Below are 24,989 nucleotides of genomic sequence, written 5' to 3'. Positions count from 1 at the left end.
AGAGATCCTGCAAAAATAGAGGATATGGTTAGAAATGGGTTATTGTAGCAGACATTTTGTAAAAATATAAAAATATACTGTAGATCCTGTAAAGATACAGATAGAGTTATGGGTTGAAGATAGTCCAAAAAATATGTCATTTTGGGAAGGTTGTTGAACGCTTGAAAGTATTTGAATATCGTGCAAATAAAAAAATTCATTAATTTTAAAAATAATTAACTACTGCTTACTGAAGGGTAATGACAAAAAAAAATGACAAAGAGAAAAAAATACAAAAGACTCAAACAGTAGAGATGAGATGGTTGAAACAAACGACATACCAAATATGATACACATAAAGAAACATAAACCATGTCTCAAGTGAACTAGCAATGGCATCATCAATTTTTTTCATCAGATTACACTATATACCCTAAACCCTACACTTATTTTATTAAATAATAATTTAATTTGATACTTTAAAAAAATATAATATATTCTTATTAAAAAATTATTATAAATAAATAATAAGAAAATATTCTCCATCGCTCTAAAATGTGAATATCAATTCACTTTATATATACATATAAATTAAAGAATATTAAAATATAAAAACATTGTTGGTGAACAATTTGAATTATAATATAGATATGTTGATGACAAACAAAGAAAGTATCTAAAGAGACCAGAGCTACAAAATATATATACATATATATATATGATATATAAATGGTGGGGGTGGGGGTGGGGTGGGGGTGAGAATTGAATAGAAAAAAGGTGAAAAGAAAGGGAAGAAAGCAGCGAAAGCACACGTAGACTTGCCCTGGAAAGGACCATTTTTAGTTTTTTACTTATCCACACACTGTTTTATCTTTCTGACAATCACCTTTCCCTCCTTATTCTAACTTATTTCTACACCTTTAAACCATCCTATCGAATTATTATTATTATTTATTTATTTTTAAAATATAATTTTTTTTTTTAAAAAAAAAAAGAAAAGAAAAAAAAGATCCCACCGAATTCGATATGCCAACGGTACTTGGCTCGTTTAAGATTTAAATAAAATAGTAATTTGAGCTTAAGCCTAAGTTTTCCTGCATTCATCTACTCTTTTATTTTATTTTATTTTATTAATCTTTAAATATTAATTATTATATTAAAATATAGAGTAAACTGTTTTTTTTAGTCCTAATTGGACTCCTATCATTTTAGTTCCGTAAGTGGAGCATGTCGCAAATTAGTCCCATAAGTGAAAAATTTTTGCTGTTTTAGTCCTCTGGCGCCGGAGACGCCCGCATGGCTCGCCGGAGGTGACGTGTCCGCCAGGTCGGCGGATTTTTTTTTTTTTAATTTTTTTTAAAACTTATTTTTAATTTATTTTTAATTTTATTTATATATTTTTATTTTTTTAATTTGATTTAATTTTTAAAAAATAAAAAAAATTGAAAAAAAATAAATAAATCCACGTGTCCGCCAGGTGTCGCTGACCTGGCGGGACACCTGGCGGACACGTCACCTCCGGCGAGCCACGCAGGCATCTCCGGCGCCGGAGGACTAAAACATCGAAAATTTTTCACTTATGAGACTAGTTTGCGACATGCTCCACTTACGGGACTAAAATGATATGGAGTCCAGTTACGGAACTAAAAAAATAGTTTACCCTAAAATATAATATAAATTAAAACAAAAAATTAACACAAAAGATAAATATAATCCATAAAACCCGAAGGAATATTTAATAAGTGCATATTTTGAAATAGTGACATAATTATTTATAACAATCAAATACCAAAATTGACATCAAAGACATGCAATTTTGAAATAGTGATTATTAAGCCTGAATTGGGACAAAAAGGTTATTGGCAGAGAGGATTCATCATGCATTCGTCATTTGTTCGATGATGAATGCATAATAAATTATTCAGGTAAACATGAAAATCGCTTTCTTTTTCAAAAGGAGCTTCTTTTGAGGTGGACTTGATACGCACAAGAAATCTGATAATAAGTTTGATATATGAATGATCCTGTCATCCTGTGCTCTGCTATTGTGCTGTGCAGTGCAGTGCAGTGCAGTGCCTACGTGATTTAAAGCAGACCAGAAAAGCTTGGAGAAAGAAAATGGATGGATATGGCTGACCAATCTCTCTCTCTCTCTCTCTCTATATATATATATAATATATGTATATGCATGTATAGTTGAGAGTGGAGTCTGATGAGATCTTTGATAGTGGTATGGTGTGGTGTGATGTAAATGTAATTCGTAACTGAATAACAGAATTAAGAAGAAAGGAATCTATCTATCTATCTATCGATTAGCAGCTATTCAGAAAGTAAATCGATCGATTCGATGGTTACCTGATTGATGCGCATATGCTCCGATGTTTCTGATGCTGCACTCGCCGCCGATTGTCGACCAGTTGATTCCGTGCTCCTCGACAATTTATATATTCCGCGCGGGAAATTAGGTATCAAAAATTGGGGGAAATGGTGGATAACCGTCGCACGTTGGTGGTGTTTCTGGTTGTGGCGATAGCAGCAGCAGCGACGGCGGCGGGCGGTGGAGTCGGAGTAAACTGGGGGACGATGGCGGCGCACCAGCTGCCGCCGTCGAAAGTGGTGGATATGCTCAAGGAGAACGGTTTCGATCGCGTCAAGCTGTTCGACGCCGACGCAAACATTCTAGATGCTCTCTCCGGCACCGACATTGAAGTCATGGTTGCACTGCCGAACTACATGCTCGTCGAGATGAGCCTCGGCGGCGCCACCGCCGCCGCCGCCTGGGTGGACGCTAACCTCACAGCCTACGCTTATCCCGGCGGCGTCAATATCAGGTTTCGCCATCGCCATTACTCTGCACCAATCTATAGATTTTCAATCCAAATACATATACATATATATGTATATATATTGATTGATTTGCAGGTATGTAGCAGTGGGGAATGAGCCATTTCTGAAAACCTACAACGACACATACCTGAAGCACACATTACCAGCGCTGAAGAACATTCAGGAAGCAATCAACAAGGCAGGATTGGGATCCCAAATAAAGGCCACAGTCCCTTTCAATGCAGATGTCTACTTCTCCCCTGAATCCAATCCCCTGCCTTCCGCCGGCGACTTCCGACCGGAGATCCGCGACCTCACCGTGCAAATCCTCCAGCAGCTCCACACCAACGACGCCCCTTTTGTCGTCAACATATACCCCTTTCTAAGCCTCTACGCCAACGTCTACTTCCCTCTCGACTACGCCTTCTTCGATGGACCGAATCGCCCCATAAGGGACGCCCAGAACGTCTACACCAACGTTTTCGACGCCAACTTCGACACCTTAGTATGGTCCTTAACAAAAGCAGGCTACCCTGACATGAAGATCATAGTCGGCGAAGTCGGGTGGCCAACCGACGGAGACAAGCACGCGACCATTCCGTACGCAAGGAGATTCAACCAAGGGCTGCTGCAGCACGCGCTGAACGGGCAAGGAACGCCGGCCCGGAAGGGAAAAATAGACTTCTACTTATTCAGCCTCATCGACGAGAGCGCCAAGAGCATCGACCCGGGGATGTTCGAGCGACACTGGGGGATATTCGAGTACGACGGTAAGCCCAAGTACGAGCTCGACTTACTGGGGACGCACGACGGAACCAGAGGGCTTGCAGCTGTGCAGGGGGTGAGCTACATGGTGAGAAGATGGTGCGTGCTGAACCCGAAGCTGAAACTGAAGGACATCGATCAGGACTTGCCGGGGAATATCGACTATGCGTGCAGCCTCTCGGACTGCACGGCGCTCGGGTACGGGTCGTCATGCAACCACATCGGGGTGCGGGGGAACGCATCGTACGCGTTCAATATGTATTACCAGCTGAAGGAGCAGAAAGAATGGGACTGTGACTTCTCAGGGCTGGGGATGATCACAGAAGAAGATCCTTCAGATGAGAAATGTAAGTTCCCTGTGATGATAGCTCATGGCTATTCCATGGTAATGCTGCACAAGAAGCTTGTCAATATTTTGCTAGCTGTTCTTGAAGGTTGTATAGTCATTTTGCTTTTGGTTTCTTAGTCCTGTCACCAAACATGATCATAGTTTTTCATATCATGAATTGCTTTTACTCCCACGTCGAATCGATGTTTCGAGATCAAATCTTCGTAGTTACGAGGTTTTTCAGGAGCTGTAGATGTCATATTACTTTACAGCAGGATTCATATTACAGTCGAACACACCTTTTATTTGTTCAAATAGGATGGATGGATCGATGGAAGAAAGCACCCTCTCGATCTATGGCTATGGCAATGGCAAGTCGGGAAGTGGTGGGAGCAGATGGTTAGACATTGAGTTCTCCGATGTCCTCGCCCAAGGGCTCAAAGAGAGCTTCGATTTCGGAAGCATCCACTTCATCCAAGCTCCCAGGGCTCCACTTCGGGTTCTGAAGGAAAACAAAGGATTAGTAGCCGGTAATCAATGACATTATCGTAATATGAGGTTGATAAAAGACAAATTAGTCGAACAAATTAAACATAAAACATAGAAACTCATTGGTGGATAATTCATGGAACAATTCAACAAAATTTGTTCAATTAAACAAACAATCGACGGAAATTTCATCTACATAAGTTACAGAAACACAGGGCATCTATGGTTATTATTCCAAAATAGTGGGAGGTTCGAACCGAAAAAATAGATTCATTCCCATTTTAATATCATGAGAACATATTTTAGGCTTCCAATTTTTCAAGATTCAAGAATTTCCACGGGCGGAAGATACTGATACTGATAGTGTATTAGTTCGATGAGATTTTTTGGCACCTAGACTCTACAAAATTTAGTGTTAATTAAGGACAACAAAGCTCTCTAAAGAACCTTCAAATAATATAATGCACAGAAAAGAATAAAAACTTACAGGACTAAATTGTCATCATTTGAATTTAAATGGAAAATACTGTATTCAAAGAGTATGACCAAAATTCTAAAAAAAAGTTATTTAACTAGATATGATATTGGATTTTTATTAGGGAGGAAGAATTGGAGAGGAAGATGTAAAAATGTTATGATATTGTGTTGATGATTGACGTTTTAAGACTACTTAGATATGATTCACATCAGTCGATTTAAATCGAAAACCTTCATTATGTTCCCAGACAGTTAATAAAAGTGCAACTAAGGTTAACTTTTGGCTTCCAATATGACAATCAGTCTTTAATGCAATGGATGCAAATAAGTTCCGCAAATAAATTTCGACTCCATGCTTAGTTCAGATTAGTGAGGAAATTTTTCAAGCTTATGCACTTTAATAAATAAATTTCTTCCTAGTTACCTTCTCTTTTTTCTTCTTGTGTCATACCGGGTCTCCATTTAAACCTCGATTTCAATAATTCATTTATTTAACATAAAAATTTATTTCATTACTAACTTATAGATCAAGTGACTAACCTGATCCTTGTCGACTAAGACAGCACGGACCCCTTCAGCAAAATCATTTCGAAGTGAAGATCTTACAGCAATGCGGTATTCAGTTTTCATCACACCACTCAGCTGGAAATGTTTCAGGAGAAAGATTAAGCGAATAGACATCATGCAAAAATGTGAAAAGGTCAATATAAAACAATGGTTAGAAATCGGGTATAAAGTGAGGTATGTAAGTATTTATCACCTTCGACAGATCATTATTAGCCTTGCCTTGAGCAGAGGCAACTTTTGAGAAATACTTCTCAGTGAGGCATAGTGAAAAAGGCGCACCCTTCCTAAGTCCTTGCAAAGCATCTTTCGCCCACTCAGCCACTGCCAAATTAAATTACGCAGAAACGAAAAATTACCACAATAAAAAAACTATTCAAACACTTTAAAATAAAGAAAAGAAGAGCCCAATCACAGCATTAGCACTCACCCAGGGCATCCCCACTTTCTGTATGACTTTCCAGTTCCTTCAGTAACTCCTTCAAGGACTTTTTACTTCCAAATGTTGAAATTATCCGTGGTAAAAGCAGTTTTAGGCGAGGTTCAGACTCGGGACTTTTGCTGTATCTTTCCAACAGTGCTCCAATGTCCTGATCAGGGTCTTCAGAACTACATCAAACAACAGACAGAAAAAGAGCAATATTGTTTGTAAATACTTCAACAAGTCATATATAATCCGCACAGACAGTCAGACACCCTTTCTCTACAATACGATTTTTTAAATAAGTAGAAGTGTGTGTAACTTCCTATCATACTACAGGCTTTCACCCTCATAGAAGAAAACAATGAACGCTATTCATAGGAAAGAGTACACTTCTTTTCATTACTAATATAGGAATTGTGAAAAGCACGAAATAAGCTGTGTTCATCGTAACAAAAAGAATTCGTATAAACATAATCCTTACAAGTTGGTGGCCAAGAGATTCTCCTTCAGTGCTGACAAGGTTTCAGATGGAATATAATGTGTTCCCAGGCCAACATACAGAGCATCAGCAGGCGTTGATATTCTATTTCCAGTCAATCCAAGATATGCCCCTACAAAGCAAAAATGAACCAGAAACAAAATCGAAAGTTCAAAAGATAATAATTGATACAATACTTGATTTGCATGTTGATAGATTGGGATGTCTCTTTCTAAGGGCCTGTTCACTTTGGTATCAATCTTATTAAAACTCATTTTGATGTTCATCTATCTGGTTATCGAGTTATATCCAGTAAAACAAAATCAAAATGTGGGTAACATAGCACTTTACTCACAACTAAGGAAGACAAGAAAACAGAGAAAAACTGACCTACTGCTCCTTCTCCAGGACTTTTTGCTGCTATGTATGAAAAGCCAACATCTGGAAACAAACCAATGCCATTTTCTGGCATAGCAAGAACAGTTTTCTGACAAAAATTATACAAATGATCAGATTGCGAGTATTTTATAACACTAAGTTTCAGCTATACTCAGGTATAGTGAAGAAAATTGATTACCTCAGTGATAAGCCGGTAACGACCATGACCACATAGACCAATACCAAATCCCATTGTTATGCCATCCATGAAGCTGATATAAGGCTTCTTGTACTCGTGAATTTTGCATATCAGAGAATATTCAGCAGTGAATACCTAGTTAAAAGTCAAATTATGTGATTTTTATTTTTTTTTAATCTCAAAAACCACATACAGAAATACTATAACCAAAATGTCGTGCATATAAAAAATATATTAAAGTTACACTTATTCCAAAAATTGATTCTATTGAATATGCTTAATCAAGAAGAAACATTCTCACAAGTAACACAAATTACCAGTCCCACCATTCACTCCAGGACATCTGACGGAGTCATATTTATTATGGATGTAATATTTAATAAAGAATTTGATCTGAGAAGTCCTTGGCATGAAACGATTATATGACAAAATCTTAATTAACATATTTAGGTCATATACTTCTATACTCTTAAAAAGGCTCACATATTCTTAGAAATTATTGGCCTAATCAAAATTTTCCTTCACTGAGAAGGTGAATTTTGTGTCCATAATGGTATGAACACACATACAACAGGCCAAAAGTACCATCAGGAACAACCGTAATCAAGAACATGCTTTCCTAGATCAGGAAAAATCTCTTATCAATGTTAAATGCATATTTCTTCAGTTATATGTGCTACAAGACCTCAATAACATCTGATTGTAGATTTTTTGTTGCAATCTGCTTCACATCACCACCTGCACACGAAGTAATATATCTAATAGCCTTAGCAGCCAATACCCAAGGTTCCAAGCAATCAATTTGCATAAACATGCATACATAATTTTCAGATCAAACAAAAAAAAAAACAAAAAACAAAGATAAAACCAGGGAATGTCCACAATGCTTACTGCTTCACAAAAACAAATTTGGAAATAAAAAGCAGTGTGTAGTAATCATTCCTAGCAGTGTGTATGCACGAATTCTATCTATAGAAAAACCTTGGGTACAAGAGGAGTGAATTTGTCCTTTCGAATTTCAGCAACAACACCCTTAATATCCATTCCTGCATTCATGAGGAATATTTTCCCTCAAAAACCAGCAAATATTTACGAAACCACGCCAATATCGAAACATCACTAACACTCCAAACTCAGAACAGATTACAATTTGCAGTTACAACAAAATAAGAATTCAAGTTAGGGATTTAAACCAAGGCGCAGTGAAAATTCAACAACCTGCTGAAAATGCACGAGGCGAGCTACTATCAATCACTACACACTTCACCTTCGGGTCGGATTCCCACTCATCCAGAAAGCTTTTATACCTAATATCCATGTCTGAAAAGATGCCAAATCAAGTCGGCTCACTATATTGATCAAAACAGCTCATCCACTAATGCAATTGATAGATCAGTGGGAAGTAAAAAGGTTAAGAAAATCAAAACCTAGATTCATGGCATTGAGGGCCTTGGGGCGATCGAGAGTGATGACAGCTACACCGTTGGGGAGCACATTGCCCCTAACAAACTCGTCGGCCATAGTGACGAAGCAGCGCACTGCTAGCTGCCGGAAATTGTAGGGTTTTGCGGAGGAGCAGACGGCGGTTAGGTACGAAGGATTAATCAGCGACTGGTACAGCGCTCGCATAATCTTCATAAATTGGGAATGGAATTTTGGGCAGCTTATTGTAGATAAAATGTGCAAATAGTGTTTTCATGTGTCAAGGTGATTTTGCTTTGATTACATAACAAATTTTTATTTATAATACTATTTATTTTTTTAAAAATATTTTAAAGTTTTTAAGAACTCTTGTCTATAAAGAGACTGCTTAGATTTAAGATTTTTGGAAATAATTAAACGTTAATTTAGTTTAATCATATAATGTAAGTTGTTTATCCAATTATTTTATTGTTTTAGTACTGATAAATATTTTTAAATAAATATTTAAATTAAAACAATAGAGCATTATTTAAATTAAAACAATCGTTTGCTTGATTTAAAATTTCATGGCGAGATCTCAATCTTTTAAGATAAAAGTTAACTATTTCTTGTTTGATTCAAAATATAATTGCAAGATCTTAATCTTTTACAATAAAAATTATATTTTATTTAAATTTATTTATTAGGTTCAATTTATCAAAATAAATAAATAAATCCTACTATTTTATTCTTCGTGCAAATAAATATGCATTTGTATTGTAATACACAATAAATGTGTTTTATAGTATTTCAAATGCCTTTTGTTTTAAGACTACTAGGGGTTTGTTTGTTTGGGGTCTTGCATTTTAAATTGGGATTTTGAATAGTGGTATGATATAATATAAATAGGTGAATGTAAAATTGATTTTTAGTTTAATATAAAAAATAAAAAATAGGTATTTAATTTGATGATTTGGAGAAAAAAAAAATTGGATGAATAATGTATTTAAAATCTAGTCCCCAAACAACACACCTTAACAAATTTGATTGTTCCTTGATAAGCAAATAAGATTTACTGTTTCTGCATACAACAACTAAAGGCTTTATGTGATTCACCTTATTGGCTTAGTTTTGCCCAAAGTGCGCACTTTGTAGAATAAATAAATGACAATAAATTAAATCAAAGTTTAACTATGATTTTAATATAAAATTTAGACATTCTCTTTATCAAAAGCAAATTTCATAAAATTTTGACCATCCTGAACTAATTAAAATATAAATAGACATAAAATTCAAATAGAAATATTAGAGAAGAATGAAAAAATTCAATATAAGAAAAACCAAATGCATGCAATCTAGCAAGAAGCAATGTTTGAGCCAAGCTTTGGCTCATATTCCCTCTATGGGTATTTCGGAACTATTACATTCTAAGAAAGAATCCATGAAAGAAAGGTATGTTTGAGTCAAACAATTTCAAATTCAGTTACTTGGTTACTAAATTTGCAGCCACCTTGAAAACAAGCCTCAATCTTTTTCTTCGATGTTTCTTGATCTCTCATCCGCAGCAGCTGCCATCAGTTCATCAAATTTCTCCGACTTCTCCAGCACTATCTCAATCTAATAGAAGAATCGATCAGGCCGTGAATAGAATGGAATATTTATCTCAGTTCCTTAGTAACACATATCAAATCATAGGATGGATAAAATGAAGAAGGCAAGAGGGTCTAGAAAAAAGAACAAATAAATAAATAAAAACTGGATGGTGTTCAAAGAAAACTGTGACGATAATTGGAGCTGACAGAATAATACACGCCACCATATAACAGTAATATACAATGAAATGATCAGAATATAAACTTACTTTGGCTTTTGAGATAGATCGACCTTTTGATTCATCCTTGATTTCAACAGTGGATGTCCTAATATCTGCAAAGTGTATCTTTCTTATAATACACAGACAAAACAACAAATTGCACTAACATCAATTTTTAAAAAGGGTAAAAGTTATGATTCTCACTCTTCTCAATTGCAAATCCATTGTTCTTCAAGATTTCAGCAATACTAACAACTGTGGAGATAGCTGAAAATAAAAACGAGGAAAGTGCCAACAAGAATAGTTAAAACCAAAGAAATGTAAGCTGTCGCATCTTATATCTGGAAAACAAAAATTCACAGTTCAGGTACAAACAGTTTAAAATGAAAACTAAAAGACCAAAATGGCATACAAATATCCCTAGCTAGCAGATAAAAGGTTCTCCCAATGACCTCCATTTACGCAAAGTCAGGTGATGATATTGAATTATATCTTCAGGTATTGTTGAAGAACCAAATTTTCTCAACCCAGATGAAAATATGTACAAATGCAAACCAACTGAAGGGCTGACTTTATTTTATTATCTCAATTGTCTAAATAGGTTAATGACAATATGGATGTCACCAATATTGTATCATCTTGATTTTGCCTGCAAATATGTTCCTTTGCAACAATATTTATTTTCAAGATGGATGGCAGAGTCATTTAGTTCATTATATTTCCCAAATGATCAACCATATATGTATAGACTACTAGATAGAATTGACAAAGCAGCAATTATTAAAGAATTTTCAAGCTCAAATTCTACTAAATACAAATAAGCCAAGCCCAAGCACACAAAGTAAATTCAACTATAAATTCTTCATCAGTTTCTAAGAGATATAAACTGCTCATCACAATTCACAGAAATACCATGATTTTTATAATCTTAGAGCTCCTCTGTTTACCAAGATACATTATCTTGACATTATTCCCCCCTTTATACATCATATATATATATATATATATATAGCCGAAAGAAACAACAACAACTGGAATCAACATCAACCTGTTTTAAAATATTTTAAAGCATTGTAAAATTGAAACTGCTGCCATTCTAAGCATTTCATTTTAAAAGAGACAGTTCAGTACAATAAGGATATTGAAGATGATGCCACTTTTAACTGATACATAAAAAGTAGGAACAAGAAGAATCGAGGGGTGAAAAACAAACTCCATGTAATCTTGAACTTCCAATCACTCTTTTGAAATTTCTCTAAATTAACTGCTTATACTAAAACTTTTTAGACTATTTGTTTCAAAAAAGGAGATCAAATAAAAACATGTGCAGAAAAGAAAACCGAAAAAACAGATTGGGGCTGCGAGAAATACCCATTCCCAGTGCGGAAAGCTCCACCTCGTTGTGCTGCTGCAAATACCTCTGCAATCATTCAAATTTCTTCGATTACAAATCCAGGAAACAAAAAAAATCTAAAATCCAAATTATAACCGATTAACACATGTACGAGCACATACACACAGGCGCGAGAAATTGACTGCGCCAAAAACTGGAAAAAAAAATCAGAAAGCCAGACTAACAAATAACCTAACTACCTTGGCGAGGTTAACGTAGAAGAAGAGCGGCTTCTTCGTGTTCGAAACTTGGATTCGATTCCTCTTCTGAGATTCAGCGGCGATGCCGATGCCCTTCATGCCTTCCGTGATTTCCTCCATCTCCGATCGAGCGTAAAAACGGTGATCGTTCGATTGGTCTCAACAAATTCGAGAGATTCACAAGCGTTAACCCACCGACGGTTAAGCAAACTGAAACCGGAGCGCCTGTAGAAATATCGAAACCTGTATCTATCTGTGTATATATACGTACGAATCGTTGCGAAGGAAGAAGATAACTGTCGACTACAGAATGCAAACAGACTGCGCAATTTTTATTTTATATTCCTTCCCTTTTTTGGATAGGCCGAGCGCCGTTACTCTCAACTGTTATATTTACTATTTTGCCCTTTTAGGGTTTTTTTATAACAAAATGATAAATTAGGGTGTATTTCGTTTTATTGAATTTTAAAAATTTTGAATTTGAAATTTATTATTAAAATGATATTGAATAGAATACTTTATATAAAAAAATTATTTTAAAAAAATTGTATAATTTAAATAATAGAATTTGAAAAGTTTGAAGAAAAAAAAAAGACAGCTCTATTCTATATTAGAGTATTTAATTTTATTAACTAATATTTTTCTGAGTTAATAAAAATTACTAGGATCTCATTTTTTTTTATTATATTTAAATATTAATTATTATATAAAAACATAGTATAAATTAAAGAAAACATACAAAAATATTTTTATTAGTGTTTTATAATATTATTATATCTATAAAAAAAATTATACAAATATAATGATATTTTAATGTTAATACAATGAAAATAAATGAGATTTTTTTAGAGCCGAACAGAGGAGATGAAGTAATTTTTATTTGTAATTTAGTATTTAGAACAGTTATTAATTAATATTTTGTTTGTAATAATGATGCGATGATGGTCTAATGTATAAAAAAAAATGTTAAAATAGTAGACATTGGGATTTATTTTATGTGATTTCAAACCGAATCAATATTATTTATTTTATACAATTTTAAGAACAATGAATAAAAATAATTTTTTTAAAAATATATATAAATTTAAATAACGTTACTTTATATTGAATAATTATTGTGTGTATTATATTTTTTATTAATATTATAAAACATAAGAGTATTTTTTTAATTTTTGATTTAAATAATAAATTTAATATAAATTTTTATAAAAATAATATTCTCTTCGTGATATTATTTTTATTTTAATTTGTCCTTTTAATAAATGATATATTTTTATATTTAGTAAATTTTTCAAAACAGATGATATCATTTTTATTTTAAATAAAATGTAAAAAGTATATACTTTTAATAATATAATAATAATAATAATCCACATCATTCAAATCAAAGGACAAGAATATGCACATTTAAATTATATATCTTTGGTAAGTTCCTTCTATCAATTGGAGCGATGGAGAAACCTTTTGCTCCAATGGACAATTTGGAAGAAATATAGTATAAAGATACAAAGTTGATAATTTCATCCATAAAGAAATACCGTGGAATTTTGTACAACACAAGGAAAGTGAAGTCGAAGAAATACAACAAACAGAGGCAGGCAGTATATTATAAACAGTTGTTAATCATCATCGTATCACGACAATATTAGCCGGAGGATGTCGCCGGAGAACTTGAACGACTTCTCGGTTTCTTCCAGGCAATGATCCTTCTCCTCCCGACTCCACCCCTGTCCCCAAAATATACCATAATTGAATTCGGATGCTTGATGTTATACTTTGAATATAAAATTAGCTTTTAATTTAATATGAAAAAATAAAAAGTATTATATTTGATTTGATATTTTCAGAAGAAATTTTTTTAATGAGTGATAAAGTTATGCTACAATATCTTAACCAAACACACCCTAAAAAGATTATACTCCTACCGAGTTTTGGTTACATAGCCAAGATACTATTCATTTTTCAAAAAACATCACGTCAAATTCACTTTTTTTCTCACAACACAACACATCAAATCAAATATTAATTTTTACTCTTTCCAAATTTCTAAAAACTCCGGTCTAAACAGAGATGTGTACTCAAAATTTGGGCACAAATTGGCAAATATATATATATATATACATTTTTACTGCTAAGAGAAGAGGCAAATATTTTTTTATGACGGCCTCAAAGAAATGTGAACATAAATTTAGATGATAAAAGAGAGTAATTGAATTCATCTGTTCATACCTCGGCAACTTTATTGAGCTTGTCCCGAACATTCTGCAATAGCTGAGAAAGGTCGTCGTCCCATTTGTAGAATTCCAATTCTTTCCCATCAAGGATCTTCTCGGATACCTGGAGAGACCACAGCGATTTTCTTGCATAAGAGGCAAACACCCACTCGACTAATGTGTACGCCGATAGAAACATGCATTGTTTCGATTCAACTCTTTCGACTAAAATGAAAGACACAGGCTCTGTTTTTTCATTTTCTTAAACATACCATTATAGGAATTTTCAAAAAAAAATTAACTATTTCTTGGGTGTGTTTGTTTGAAGGATTAGGAGAGATTTGTACTATTCGCACTATTTTTTTTCCTAAAAAAATATTAAATCAACCACCTATTTTTTATTTTTTATATTATTCTAAAAATCAACATTACATTCAAAAACATGGCATCATACAATTTTTCAAATTCAAATTTTTTACTATTCAAATCCAGACAAAAAAAATTCAAACTCTCAAACAAACACATTGTGTGTTCTTTTTGCAAACTTCCCAATATTTCTATTATTCACTATTTTTTTTTTTTAAAAAAAAAAAAATCAAATACCTATTTTTTATTTTTTATATTATACTAAAAATTAATTTTGCTTATTTATACAGCAGCATCATATATTTACTATTTAAATCTCAACTTAAAATTCAAACTCCCAGACAAACACTTTGCTAGGGCGGCACTCACCTTTCTCCCGATCATACGGCCACCTGCGGAGTGCGCAAAGTATGTATTGTAGAAATGGCAGACAAATGCCTGAGGATCTTTCTCAGACAGCTCCTCAAGGTACCGAGCATAGGTAAGCCCGGGAGAGGATGGATCTGGGATATCACGACCTTGCTGTTTAAACCATTCGAGATCTTTTGCAAGTCTTTCGGATCTTTCTAGACCCGTGTTCTTGAACTCGGCATCTGCAACTCCGCAAAACAAGTTAACTTAGCTGAGTGAAAACTAAGTATCATACAAACAGGCTGTATTTCACCACAAAACATGATATCTCATCGAAGCAGAAAATATCCATTTCAAAGAATAGGATAAATATAATCGGACCAACTCTACAATCAATCTAGAGGTCATTACGAGGACGAATCGGATAATAATTCCGAATAATTCTATCCTCATAAAAGGTAAGATTAATTGTCTCATCATACATCTTTAAAATATTTCTATCCACTGTAATCGGAGTAAAAATGCTCTAACGTGATGAAAAATGATTTCCAAACTCATATTTTGAATAAATGAAATACTTTTAGCTCGCTACAGTCACCAACACAATAATCATAACCAAAACCTACATTGATCTTTTTATAAATGTTCTAATGATGGAATTTCCGCTTCAACTATGAGAATAATCAATAACAAAGCGTGCAACAAGAAACGAAAGGAATAAACGTATGAAAATCCCACAAATGAAGAAATTTATAGCGTAAACAATAGAACGTTACAACTCGAACAATATGAAGGTGGAATCACAATATTTAACTCACAAACAACACTCTCAAAGCCCAACTCATCCGACTCTACTATTTCTACTCTTTATATAAGAATCAGTTCTATATTACCAATAGTCGTAATTCTATTAAAAAAACAAGATTTCTAATCAACTAAAGATGACATAACTTGCAACAAAATCCGGATACAAAGATCATCTAAAGCATACAACAAGACCCAATCAAACAAACTCAATCGAATAGTTCCTCCAAACTTCTGGATAATAACTATTCCACAAAATTGTTTACAATCTATTTGTGGTTTGAAAAGTGTACATCATACCCTTTCGTCATTTACAAAATGCAAGAAGCTCGAAGTGTTTTAAACAACATTAGTATTTTCGAAACCATTGCACAAGGATTCTGCCAAATGTTTTTCAAAATCAATCACGAGAAGTGAATGAAAAGCAATTTTACCTAACTATTTTGATCCACCAAATACAAAAAGACAAATCTTAATTTACCTAACTACATATCTTAAAGGCTTGTTCTTAGAGTTTTTATAATTTTCCGATTTCTTTAGTATGCAATACCACAGTTAGGGTTTGCAACAATTAGGGTTTCTAACACTAAAGTAGCAGCAGATAATTAAGGATGCTGCTCATCGATCTGCAATCAAATCTCCAAGCAGATGAACATAAAATCAGAACAATTTGATGCACAAAACACTCACATTCAGGGAACGCAGATTTGTCCACAATCCTCTCCAGAGTATCGTAAACCACTTTGCTATCCACCAAGAACTGTAGGTATCCTTCAACGCTCGGCTCCCATTTGGCCACCGGCGGGCCGTCGGAGGACTTCTCCCCCTCCTTAGCCTGGTCCTTCGTGTGCAATTTCATCGCCACAAATCTCATCTCCTCCACAAACCCCTTTTTTTCGCCGGGGTACCTCTTCCTCGGCTTCTCCGCCGCCGTCTGCGCCGCCGAGACCACCACCATCCTCGCTCGCCGCACGGAAACCGTCTGCACTGCCGCCGCCGGGAACTGGAATCGAGGAATACGGAATTCCCCCAATTTGGGGTTCTTAAAAAGGAGCTGCGTGCGGGCGATGGGGAGAACCGAATCCATATCGTCGAAAATAGCTTTCAAAGTTGAGTTCAGTAGAGACAAGAGAAGAGCTCGACCTCAACTTCGGCTATGGCGGTTCGATTGCAGTAAAAGGCGATTCTAGAGAAGAATTTCTGCATATATTAGTATGTGATTGTTGATTAATGTTCGATTTCTTGGAGGAAGGGGGACAGCAGCATCGAAGATTGAGTGGAGGGAGGGATGGGTTGCCTGCAATCAGTGATGAAATAAAATTAAAAATTCGATCTTTCTTCAATCAGGGATTGGATAAAGTTTTTTTTTTTTCTTTTTTGGGGAAACAATAATATATTCCATTTGTTGAGGGATCGGATAAATTTGTGGTTGCATTCATTCATTAAATTATATCAAATTTATAATTTATAGTAATTTGTAACTGGAATCGTCACGGCAGGGAAACCGAGAGGGGTGTCGCGTGGCCACCAAAACGACGTCGTTAATAGGCGGGTGGTGTCGTTTCTATAGTAGTAGTAATTTTTTTTGGTTGAAATAATGTAGATTAAATAGAGTATAAAAATTGGTTTGAAATAAAAAATAATAATAAAAAAAAAAAAACAACAACAAACATTTGGATTTTTAATAAGTAACAAAATAAAATTTTAATAAAATAACTTATGTAAAGGAATTTTATTATTTAAGTATAATATTTTCTATATTTATAGAAAATATATTATTTTATTAAAATGATTTTTGGTAATTATATAAATATTTTGATTTTACCTTTAATGTTAAACAATATTAATTGTGTCGTCTGTGTTATAATATTTTCTATCCACAAGGATCATATAGAATATTTTTCTATTTCATAATCACACTCAACATACGTTTTTTTTTATTATTTATTTAATTTAAAACCTCTGAATACAGTATCCGATCAAAAATAACAATAATAAATACAGTATATAAATAAATAAAATTCATTAAAGAAAAAAAACTTGTTGGAATATTCATTAAACAAATTCAAAATATATATTTTAAAATATAAAAAGTAAATAATGGATAATAAATTTACAAGTAGCATAAATATAATATAATATTTTTAAAATCAATTTTCAGTAAGTCATAAATTAATATTTTAAATGGAATGTGTATATCAAACTCAGTCACGTTACAAATAATTGTTTGATGTGATATAAATATGTATTGATATGATATTTTGACATATAAAATTAAATTTTAGTGTAAGAAAATAAATAAAAATTAGTGATTTGATATGGATGATGATTGTTTTATCTATATGATTATTTTTTTTTTTTTAATTTCAAATTCTAAATTATGGTTATTTTGTTTAGGGATTTTTATTTATGGAAGTTTCTTTTAAAGGATCCGTAATTATATCTAGGTTGCATTTTTGAGTTAGAAGTCACAAACTTTACGACTTATTCATAATCAAGTTTTTACGTCTCTAATTTTTTTTTTTCTTTCATTTGGGAACTATTCTACTATTGTTTATTTTGTCGATGCCGTCTGATAATGATGTTGCTTTTTTTGAAGGATTATCTTCGTTTTACCTATGGGAACACAACTTGTTGGGTGCAAATTCAAGTTCAGGTTCAGTCCAAGTGAACTCTCCACTAGTATGAGGTCTTTTGGAGAATATTCAAAAACAAGTTCGTGCAAGCTCAGCCCAAAGCGGACAATTTATACTAGTATTGAGTTGGTCCAATCTCAACAATGGTATCAAAGCCCAGTTAGATAGTGAAGTGGACTGGGTGGCATTGGGCATTGGTTGTGATAGTAGGCTCGCCTTCGTGACCTGCAGATGTGCCTTGTATCGAAAGTCTCCTAGCGGTATTGGGTCGGTCCCGGTTGAGGTAGTCAGACAGCGGGTCCCTTTGTAATAGGCGGTACAAGGTGGGCAAGGAAAGTCCATTAGTTGGTCCTTGATTTGAGGGGAGGATTGTTGGAGTGCAAACCAAGTTCCATATTGGAAGTTGCGAAGAAAATTACACATTTTATAAGTCGCACGTGAACTCCATTGGTATGAAGCCTTTTGGAAAATATCCAAAAATAAATTCGTGCGGGCTCAACCCAAAGCGACAATATCATACTAGTGGAGTTCATTTTGCACAGGCCATTTTTTTCTCATTGATTCGAATTTTTATTTTGTTATTGCATATGTGTTAACAATTGTAAATGATGAAATTTTTTTGTTACCCATATTATCCATGATTGGTGTTCTTTTTTTATTTTTATTTTACTTTCTTTATCACACTTATATAAAACTCATCAATTACAGAACAATTTATTGTGTGATACTTCTTCTGTCCTCAATAGTGTCATAGTTACTGTAGACATGAAAAATTTAAAAAGGATATGAAAAGCAAATAATTAAAAATATATTAGTAAAAACTAAATGTAATATAATAAAAAATTATAAATTAATGTTAACACAACTCATTAATATAATTAAAATTTTAAAATATTAAAATATTATTAAAATATGTATTTTTTATTTTTTATTTTTTATTTTTTTTTTTAAAATGATATAAGATATGGAACATATAAAAATAAAAAATGTAATATTATATGCGGACATAAGAGAGTAATTGATTACTGCTACAAAAAAAAATAAAATAAAAAATAAAACGAGTACTAAAAGAATAATAAATGAAAATTAATTTTGTAGAAGAATTAGAATACAATATTTCAAACATAGTTAAACACGTTTATTGAATATAGTTACACACGTACAATACAATAATATCTAGTGTAATATAAAAAACCAAAAAATATAAAATAAAATAAAACTAATAGTACATCATTTAACAACATCCTTATATTATATGACACGTGGTCGGTTAGTAGCTGAAAATATTTTATTGATTACATTTAAGTAATATTAATAGGCAGATTGTGTAACTATAAACTATACCTCAATTCAATAGCATCATGTCAAATATCCATGCCATGCCAATTATTAAATAGTACCCTGCAATATTTTTTTTTATTTGTCTCAAACTCACTGCAATGTTTCCAAATTTAAAAATAATTAATAATATTTATATATATATATATTAAAATACATTTCACTTTATCTCATCACATCACTCAAATAAAAATAAATAAATAAATAATCATTTTTCTCTCCAATCACATCACTTAATATCCAAATTATCTCAAATTACCATATTTAATACTCTCCACCTAAATTTCCGTCTCAAACACAAATATTACACGGTGTTTGAGACGGAGAAAGTACTAAATTGTAGTAGTATTTATTTTAATTTTTTTTTTTTTTATATAATGAAAATTTAAAACACATAAATAATACTCCTATTAATTTTTCAAGGGAGTGTTTTAAATATAATCATGAATATATTTTTAAATATACTAAAAATTAGTTGGTGTACAGTCTCTCTGTGGAGTTTTTTATTATTATTATTATTATTATTATTATATTTTTATTTAATAATAGTTTGACCTATTATTTATAAGAGAAAATTTATACTTTTATTTAAGTAATTAGAGACTAAACAATAATAAAAATTAATACAAAACTTTAAATTAGATTAAATGAAAATAATATTTATTTTTATTAAATTAATAAAAGAATATTGGACTCAACTTTAAAAATTAACAATCTTATATTATACATATCAACTTTAATAGTATATTAACCACTTTTTTTTTTAATATTATCTATACAATATATATATATATATTTTTAAATATTGTCTAAACAATTCCTCATTTCACATGAAAAATATCAAAGGTAAAGTTTATAATATAATATGCAACCCAATATCAGATTGAAGAAATAAAAATAATTAAACTGTAGTTGCAGATTTGGAATCTCAATCAAATTTTAGTTTTTTTTTTTTTTTTTATTTTTTATTTCAAATCAAAAATTATATTGATTATCTTGCACGATTTTTTAATAAATATATATTCTTTTTTTCTAAAAAATTATTATATTCATTATGTGCAAACTCAAAAATCTTAATATTTTATAAATTTCACATAAACTCCACTAATACGAGACATTTAAAAAAAATCCAAAACAAATATGTGTAGGAAATCTGTAATTTGTAGCACAGCTGACCGTTTCAATTTGTTATTCGATCACTGATCATAATACCCGTAAAAATATCAAAATATTATTTAAATAAAAATTATCATACCAATTTCAAATCAATCCAAAAGAATCATTTTTTTTTCTTTCTATTTTTGTTGGTTTCTTGGCTTTTGGTTATTTGTTGATTGTTGGATCATATATTGTACTTGAGATTTTATATTTACTAACTAGCGGAATACCCGTCTTACGCACGGTGAAATCAATGAAAAAAATTATAATCATATTTTTTTGTTTAATAGTAATTTCTTTATATTATATATATACTTTTAATCAATATAAAAAAATAAAATAATATTAATAAATTATATTGTCTCCGTCCAATTATAAAATAAATATTTAATTTTGTAGTATTTTTTTTATTTCTTAATTGAATATAAAATTATAATAGTAGTATTATTAAATATAGATAAAATATTTTTTAAAAAATTTTTTACGGTGGATATAAGTTATTATTTTAGTGAAATTATTGTCGCCACTTGCTTAAATGTAAGAATTATTGACTTCAAAATAAATAAATTATTATTATTATTTAATCTTTCATGATTGAGATCGGTGGTGTTAACGTCTATCACATATAACTAACTATATATATATATATATATATAACAACTTTCTCAATAATAAATATTGCCATAGGCATATAAAAATACAAAGAAATTTCATTTCCCACGCAAAGCCAACTATTCAACACGATCGATCATGTTCATTAATTTCTTATTACAAGTTGAAATTTTGTCCAAATCCCACACGTGCATTTAACTTAAGCCTACACCCCAACCACCCACCCACCCACCCCACCCCTTTCTATAAATAGTTCCTTTACTCATTCTATTTCTTATTCACTTCTTAAACCTCTAATATAATCTTTGATATATACATTTCCATTAATGGCTTCGATCTCATTCTTTCTTCAATCCCAAGTCCTTTTCAAGAATCCTCATTTGGCATCCTTGACAAGTTCATCCCCAGGACGCCATTTCTCGCCACTTCCCCCGACAAATACACTTTTTTTTCAAAAGAAATCGGGTAGTTTGGTGATTTTTTCATCCGCACATGTGGAGGGGCCGACGAAGAGGGCCCCCGATGGAGCTAAGGGGTTGGTAGATGAACTACGATTCGCGACAATGAATCTCCACACATGGGATCAAGCCAAGCACGGGAAAATGCCCCCTCGAGGCCCCCCTGTCGCAGAATGGGAGACCTCCACGGAAGGGTGTTTAAAGTTCTTGGTGGATAGTAAGCTCGTATACGACGCCCTTGAAAGGATCGTCGAGAAAGCCGCGTTCCCGGAATGTAAGATTCTAGTATTATATGACTTTTAAAATCGGAGTATTGTAATTTAAAAAATATATATATACTTTTTTTATAAAAAAAATAATATAAATCTAATTGGCCACGAAAGTTAATAAATAATAATATTTTTATGTTAAAATATATATGTAAAAGGTAAAATAAAGGTATTATAAAATTTTTATTTAAGACTTATTATAAAATAATGACAAATGGATGATTATTAGTTAAATATAAAAATAATAAATTTATGAATTAATGAAATTATTTACTATAAATAAATACAAGTTTAACCGACAAAAATAATAATAATAGTAGTATAATTTTAGTGAATGGAAAGAATATTAAATTTTTTGCATAGCCGTAAAGAGAAGGATATTTAATTTAATTTTTTTTTATCAAATGTTCTAGTGTCACTTTTATTTTATTGTTTTTACTTTGAGATTTGATCATATAAATTTTGAAGATCTGTTATTATTGACCTAATTATATACGTATAGTTAACATAACACCGTACATGTGTGCACAGATCATGTGTTTATTTGTTCGAGTCAGCATATGTCATATGAATGATTATTTATACATATATTATGTTATATTATAAATATATTGAAATATGTATAAATTGCACGAGGTTCTTCATATATGTTTTTAAAAAATTAAAAATTAGATGAAGGTCTCTCTCGTAATTTCGTATACATTGCAGATAATTTTCTAAAAAAAAAAAGAATTTTGTGCAATATATTTGAAAATACGAGAGAGTCTTATATAATTCTTAAACTATAAGGAAGAATTATGCAAACTCTTCAAACAATAAGTAATCTTGCCAATTCACTTATTTGGCCGGGAATACAATTAATTTAAAATTTAAAAAGTTAGCTTAAGATTTTTAAATTTACCTTTTAACAATTTTAAACATATATTATAAAATATTTTAAATATGCATTAATTCAATTTTATTCATTTAAAATCAACATCTAAGATCCAAATGTATACATTCAAATAAATATTTTATCTATATCGTGTTGTTTTGTAGACATGGAATTGAGGAATACCGGGTTAGAACGGTCTGAGAGACTCGCGAAAGACTTAGAATGGTTAAAGCAACAAGGGCATGAAATTCCGAAGCCAACATTTTGCGGTGTTGGTTTTGCCGAATACTTGGAGGATATTTCAGAGAGAGATCTTCCTGCATTTATTTGCCATTACTACAATATATACTTCGGCCAGACTGCAGGCGGCCGGATGGTGATATCAAAAAAAGTAACGATCTCTTTTTTTAAAACTTTATATTCCTTAAGTATAATAAGCAACTCATTTATTAATGTTGAGATGTCTTGAATTATGTGTTTCGACATTTTTTGCTACTTTGTTGAGTCGTAAATGTGCTCGGATTTTTAAACCCTAATAAGATTATTCTCCTTCTGCCGTGGGGTGGCCAACACCACTATTGGTGAACCACATATTTCTTTCTTTTTTCTTTTTTTTTTTCATTTTTTTATTATATTTATTATATTCTTCGCAACAATTAAGATTATTGAATCTCTTGACATGATGTTCATTCACAACTGTTATGGTTCGTGCATAATGTTATCGTCTTGCAGATAGCCGAGGCTTGCGATGGAAAGGAACTCGAGTTCTACAAATGGGACGGGAACCTTTCTCAAATATTACAAAATGTTCGAGACAAGATAAACAAAATTGCCGAGGTTTGAATTTGTGTTTTGTGTCAGTACTGTAGTTTGACCTGATGTTTTATATTTCTTCGTTCAGGATAATTATGTTACTTTTTTATTGTCCGTATGATTTATAAATAATTATTTGTAATAAATAATTTTATCTAATTACAATTTTATTATTTTTATTTCAACAAAAAACAATCTATTTTATACTATTTTTTCTACTTACATTATTATTTTTTTATTGATTATTTAATAAAATTTCCATGATATTCTAATTTACTTTATATTTACCTCATTTTTATCTTTAAATATTATTATTTCTTAATCGTTGTGTTCTAACAATATGACATAAATAGTCCAAACACCGTTAGAATAAGATAAAATAAGAGATTTTTTATGGAAAATTGTTAGATTATAAAGTAAAGATATTTTTAATTTATTTTAAAAAATCAAAATAAATAATGATAAAATATTTCATACAATATAAATAGATGTTCGATGAAGCATTTTGAATAAAAAATATATTTTTAATATAAAAGATAAAAATATTCGATATAGTATTTTTTAAAAAATAATATAGTGTATATATATATTCAATTAAAAGAAAGAACATTAACCATCAATTTTGTATTGCATGAAACAGGGATGGAGCAAAGAAGAGAAGGATCGATGCCTCAATGAAACTGAGAAGCCACTTAAGTTTGGAAGGGATATTATTGGTTTGATCAAATTGTAAGGGTGAATTAATTATATACATTATTGGACCCCTATTTCAATTTATATACTCCCTTCGTCTCGTAACTAAATATTCATTTGCTTTTTTCACATAGTTTTAGAAATATTAGTATTATATTGGTATATAGTAGGAATAAAGTAGAAATGACTAGAATAACATTATTAGTACGTGTGATATAAAGATAATGACATTTGTGTAATATATTGTAAGTTGTAAGGTTATTTGTAATGTTAGGTAGATAGTACAGTTACTAAAAAAAGAAATGGATACTTTGTTATGGGACGGACTAAAATAGAAAAATGGATATTTTGTTATGGGATGAAAGAAGTATATTAAATAAGTTATATTTGTTTGGTTTTCATTTGAATTTAAATTTTATTTGTTTTAGTATTTTGAATTAGATATAATATTTTGTAAGTATATTTTTATTAAAAATTATACAAATTAAAATTGCGATGATTTTGCTTCGGGATCAAAACCAATTTTACTGTATAATATATAATCAACAAGCTTACCGATTAATATTATAAAAAAATAATAATAATGTATATATATTTTTTTTCATAATTCACACAACAAATGTGAATACTACAACATATAGTATAACACATTATATAATTTTATATAACATAATATATGTTTGATTTTAG

At 31.5% G+C, this 24,989-nt stretch overlaps 5 protein-coding genes across 7 annotated transcripts; 2 read left to right on the top strand and 3 right to left on the bottom strand.

The window, feature by feature from the left end:
• Positions 1-2,009: 2,009 nt before the first annotated feature.
• Positions 2,010-4,213, top strand: LOC127264043 (glucan endo-1,3-beta-glucosidase 5). Its single transcript, XM_051293383.1, has 2 exons — positions 2,010-2,810; positions 2,902-4,213. The coding sequence occupies exons 1-2, from the start codon at positions 2,464-2,466 to the stop codon at positions 4,034-4,036; spliced, it is 1,482 nt and encodes a 493-aa protein (XP_051149340.1). The 5' UTR covers positions 2,010-2,463; the 3' UTR covers positions 4,037-4,213.
• LOC127264044 (3-hydroxyisobutyryl-CoA hydrolase-like protein 3, mitochondrial) lies at positions 4,105-8,587 on the bottom strand. Of its 3 annotated transcripts, XM_051293386.1 has the most exons (11): positions 8,335-8,587; positions 8,126-8,227; positions 7,911-7,953; positions 7,593-7,647; positions 6,908-7,042; positions 6,721-6,817; positions 6,334-6,463; positions 5,859-6,037; positions 5,625-5,752; positions 5,405-5,506; positions 4,105-4,400 (listed from the first exon to the last, which is right to left on the bottom strand). In XM_051293386.1, exons 1-11 carry the CDS (start codon positions 8,543-8,545, stop codon positions 4,299-4,301), a joined length of 1,284 nt encoding a protein of 427 aa, XP_051149343.1. In that variant the 5' UTR covers positions 8,546-8,587; the 3' UTR covers positions 4,105-4,298. The 3 variants fall into 3 exon arrangements, with proteins under 3 accessions (XP_051149343.1, XP_051149342.1, XP_051149341.1); XM_051293385.1 differs by lacking the exon at positions 7,911-7,953 and having other exon boundaries at positions 7,593-7,645; XM_051293384.1 differs by lacking the exon at positions 7,593-7,647 and having other exon boundaries at positions 7,889-7,953; positions 8,335-8,585.
• A 1,052-nt stretch (positions 8,588-9,639) lies between these two features.
• LOC127263339 (uncharacterized protein At2g34160-like) lies at positions 9,640-12,038 on the bottom strand. Its single transcript, XM_051292320.1, has 5 exons — positions 11,715-12,038; positions 11,493-11,541; positions 10,326-10,388; positions 10,170-10,234; positions 9,640-9,925 (listed from the first exon to the last, which is right to left on the bottom strand). Exons 1-5 carry the CDS (start codon positions 11,832-11,834, stop codon positions 9,833-9,835), a joined length of 390 nt encoding a protein of 129 aa, XP_051148277.1. The 5' UTR covers positions 11,835-12,038; the 3' UTR covers positions 9,640-9,832.
• Positions 12,039-13,207: 1,169 nt separating this feature from the next.
• LOC127264042 (heme oxygenase 1, chloroplastic-like) lies at positions 13,208-16,842 on the bottom strand. The gene is made up of 4 exons (XM_051293382.1): positions 16,139-16,842; positions 14,663-14,886; positions 13,944-14,051; positions 13,208-13,441 (listed from the first exon to the last, which is right to left on the bottom strand). Exons 1-4 carry the CDS (start codon positions 16,533-16,535, stop codon positions 13,349-13,351), a joined length of 822 nt encoding a protein of 273 aa, XP_051149339.1. The 5' UTR covers positions 16,536-16,842; the 3' UTR covers positions 13,208-13,348.
• A 4,642-nt stretch (positions 16,843-21,484) lies between these two features.
• LOC127263780 (heme oxygenase 1, chloroplastic-like) lies at positions 21,485-24,681 on the top strand. Its single transcript, XM_051293000.1, has 4 exons — positions 21,485-21,924; positions 22,958-23,184; positions 23,526-23,630; positions 24,247-24,681. Exons 1-4 carry the CDS (start codon positions 21,519-21,521, stop codon positions 24,337-24,339), a joined length of 831 nt encoding a protein of 276 aa, XP_051148957.1. The 5' UTR covers positions 21,485-21,518; the 3' UTR covers positions 24,340-24,681.
• The last annotated feature ends 308 nt before the right edge of the window (positions 24,682-24,989 follow it).

The sequence above is a fragment of the Andrographis paniculata genome, unplaced genomic scaffold (assembly GCF_009805555.1).
Source record: "Andrographis paniculata isolate CXL003 unplaced genomic scaffold, ASM980555v1 Contig69END, whole genome shotgun sequence".
NCBI classification, from domain to species: Eukaryota; Viridiplantae; Streptophyta; class Magnoliopsida; order Lamiales; family Acanthaceae; genus Andrographis; species Andrographis paniculata.
Note: the sequence above shows the minus strand (reverse complement) of the source record. Positions and strands in the feature narration are given on the sequence as shown.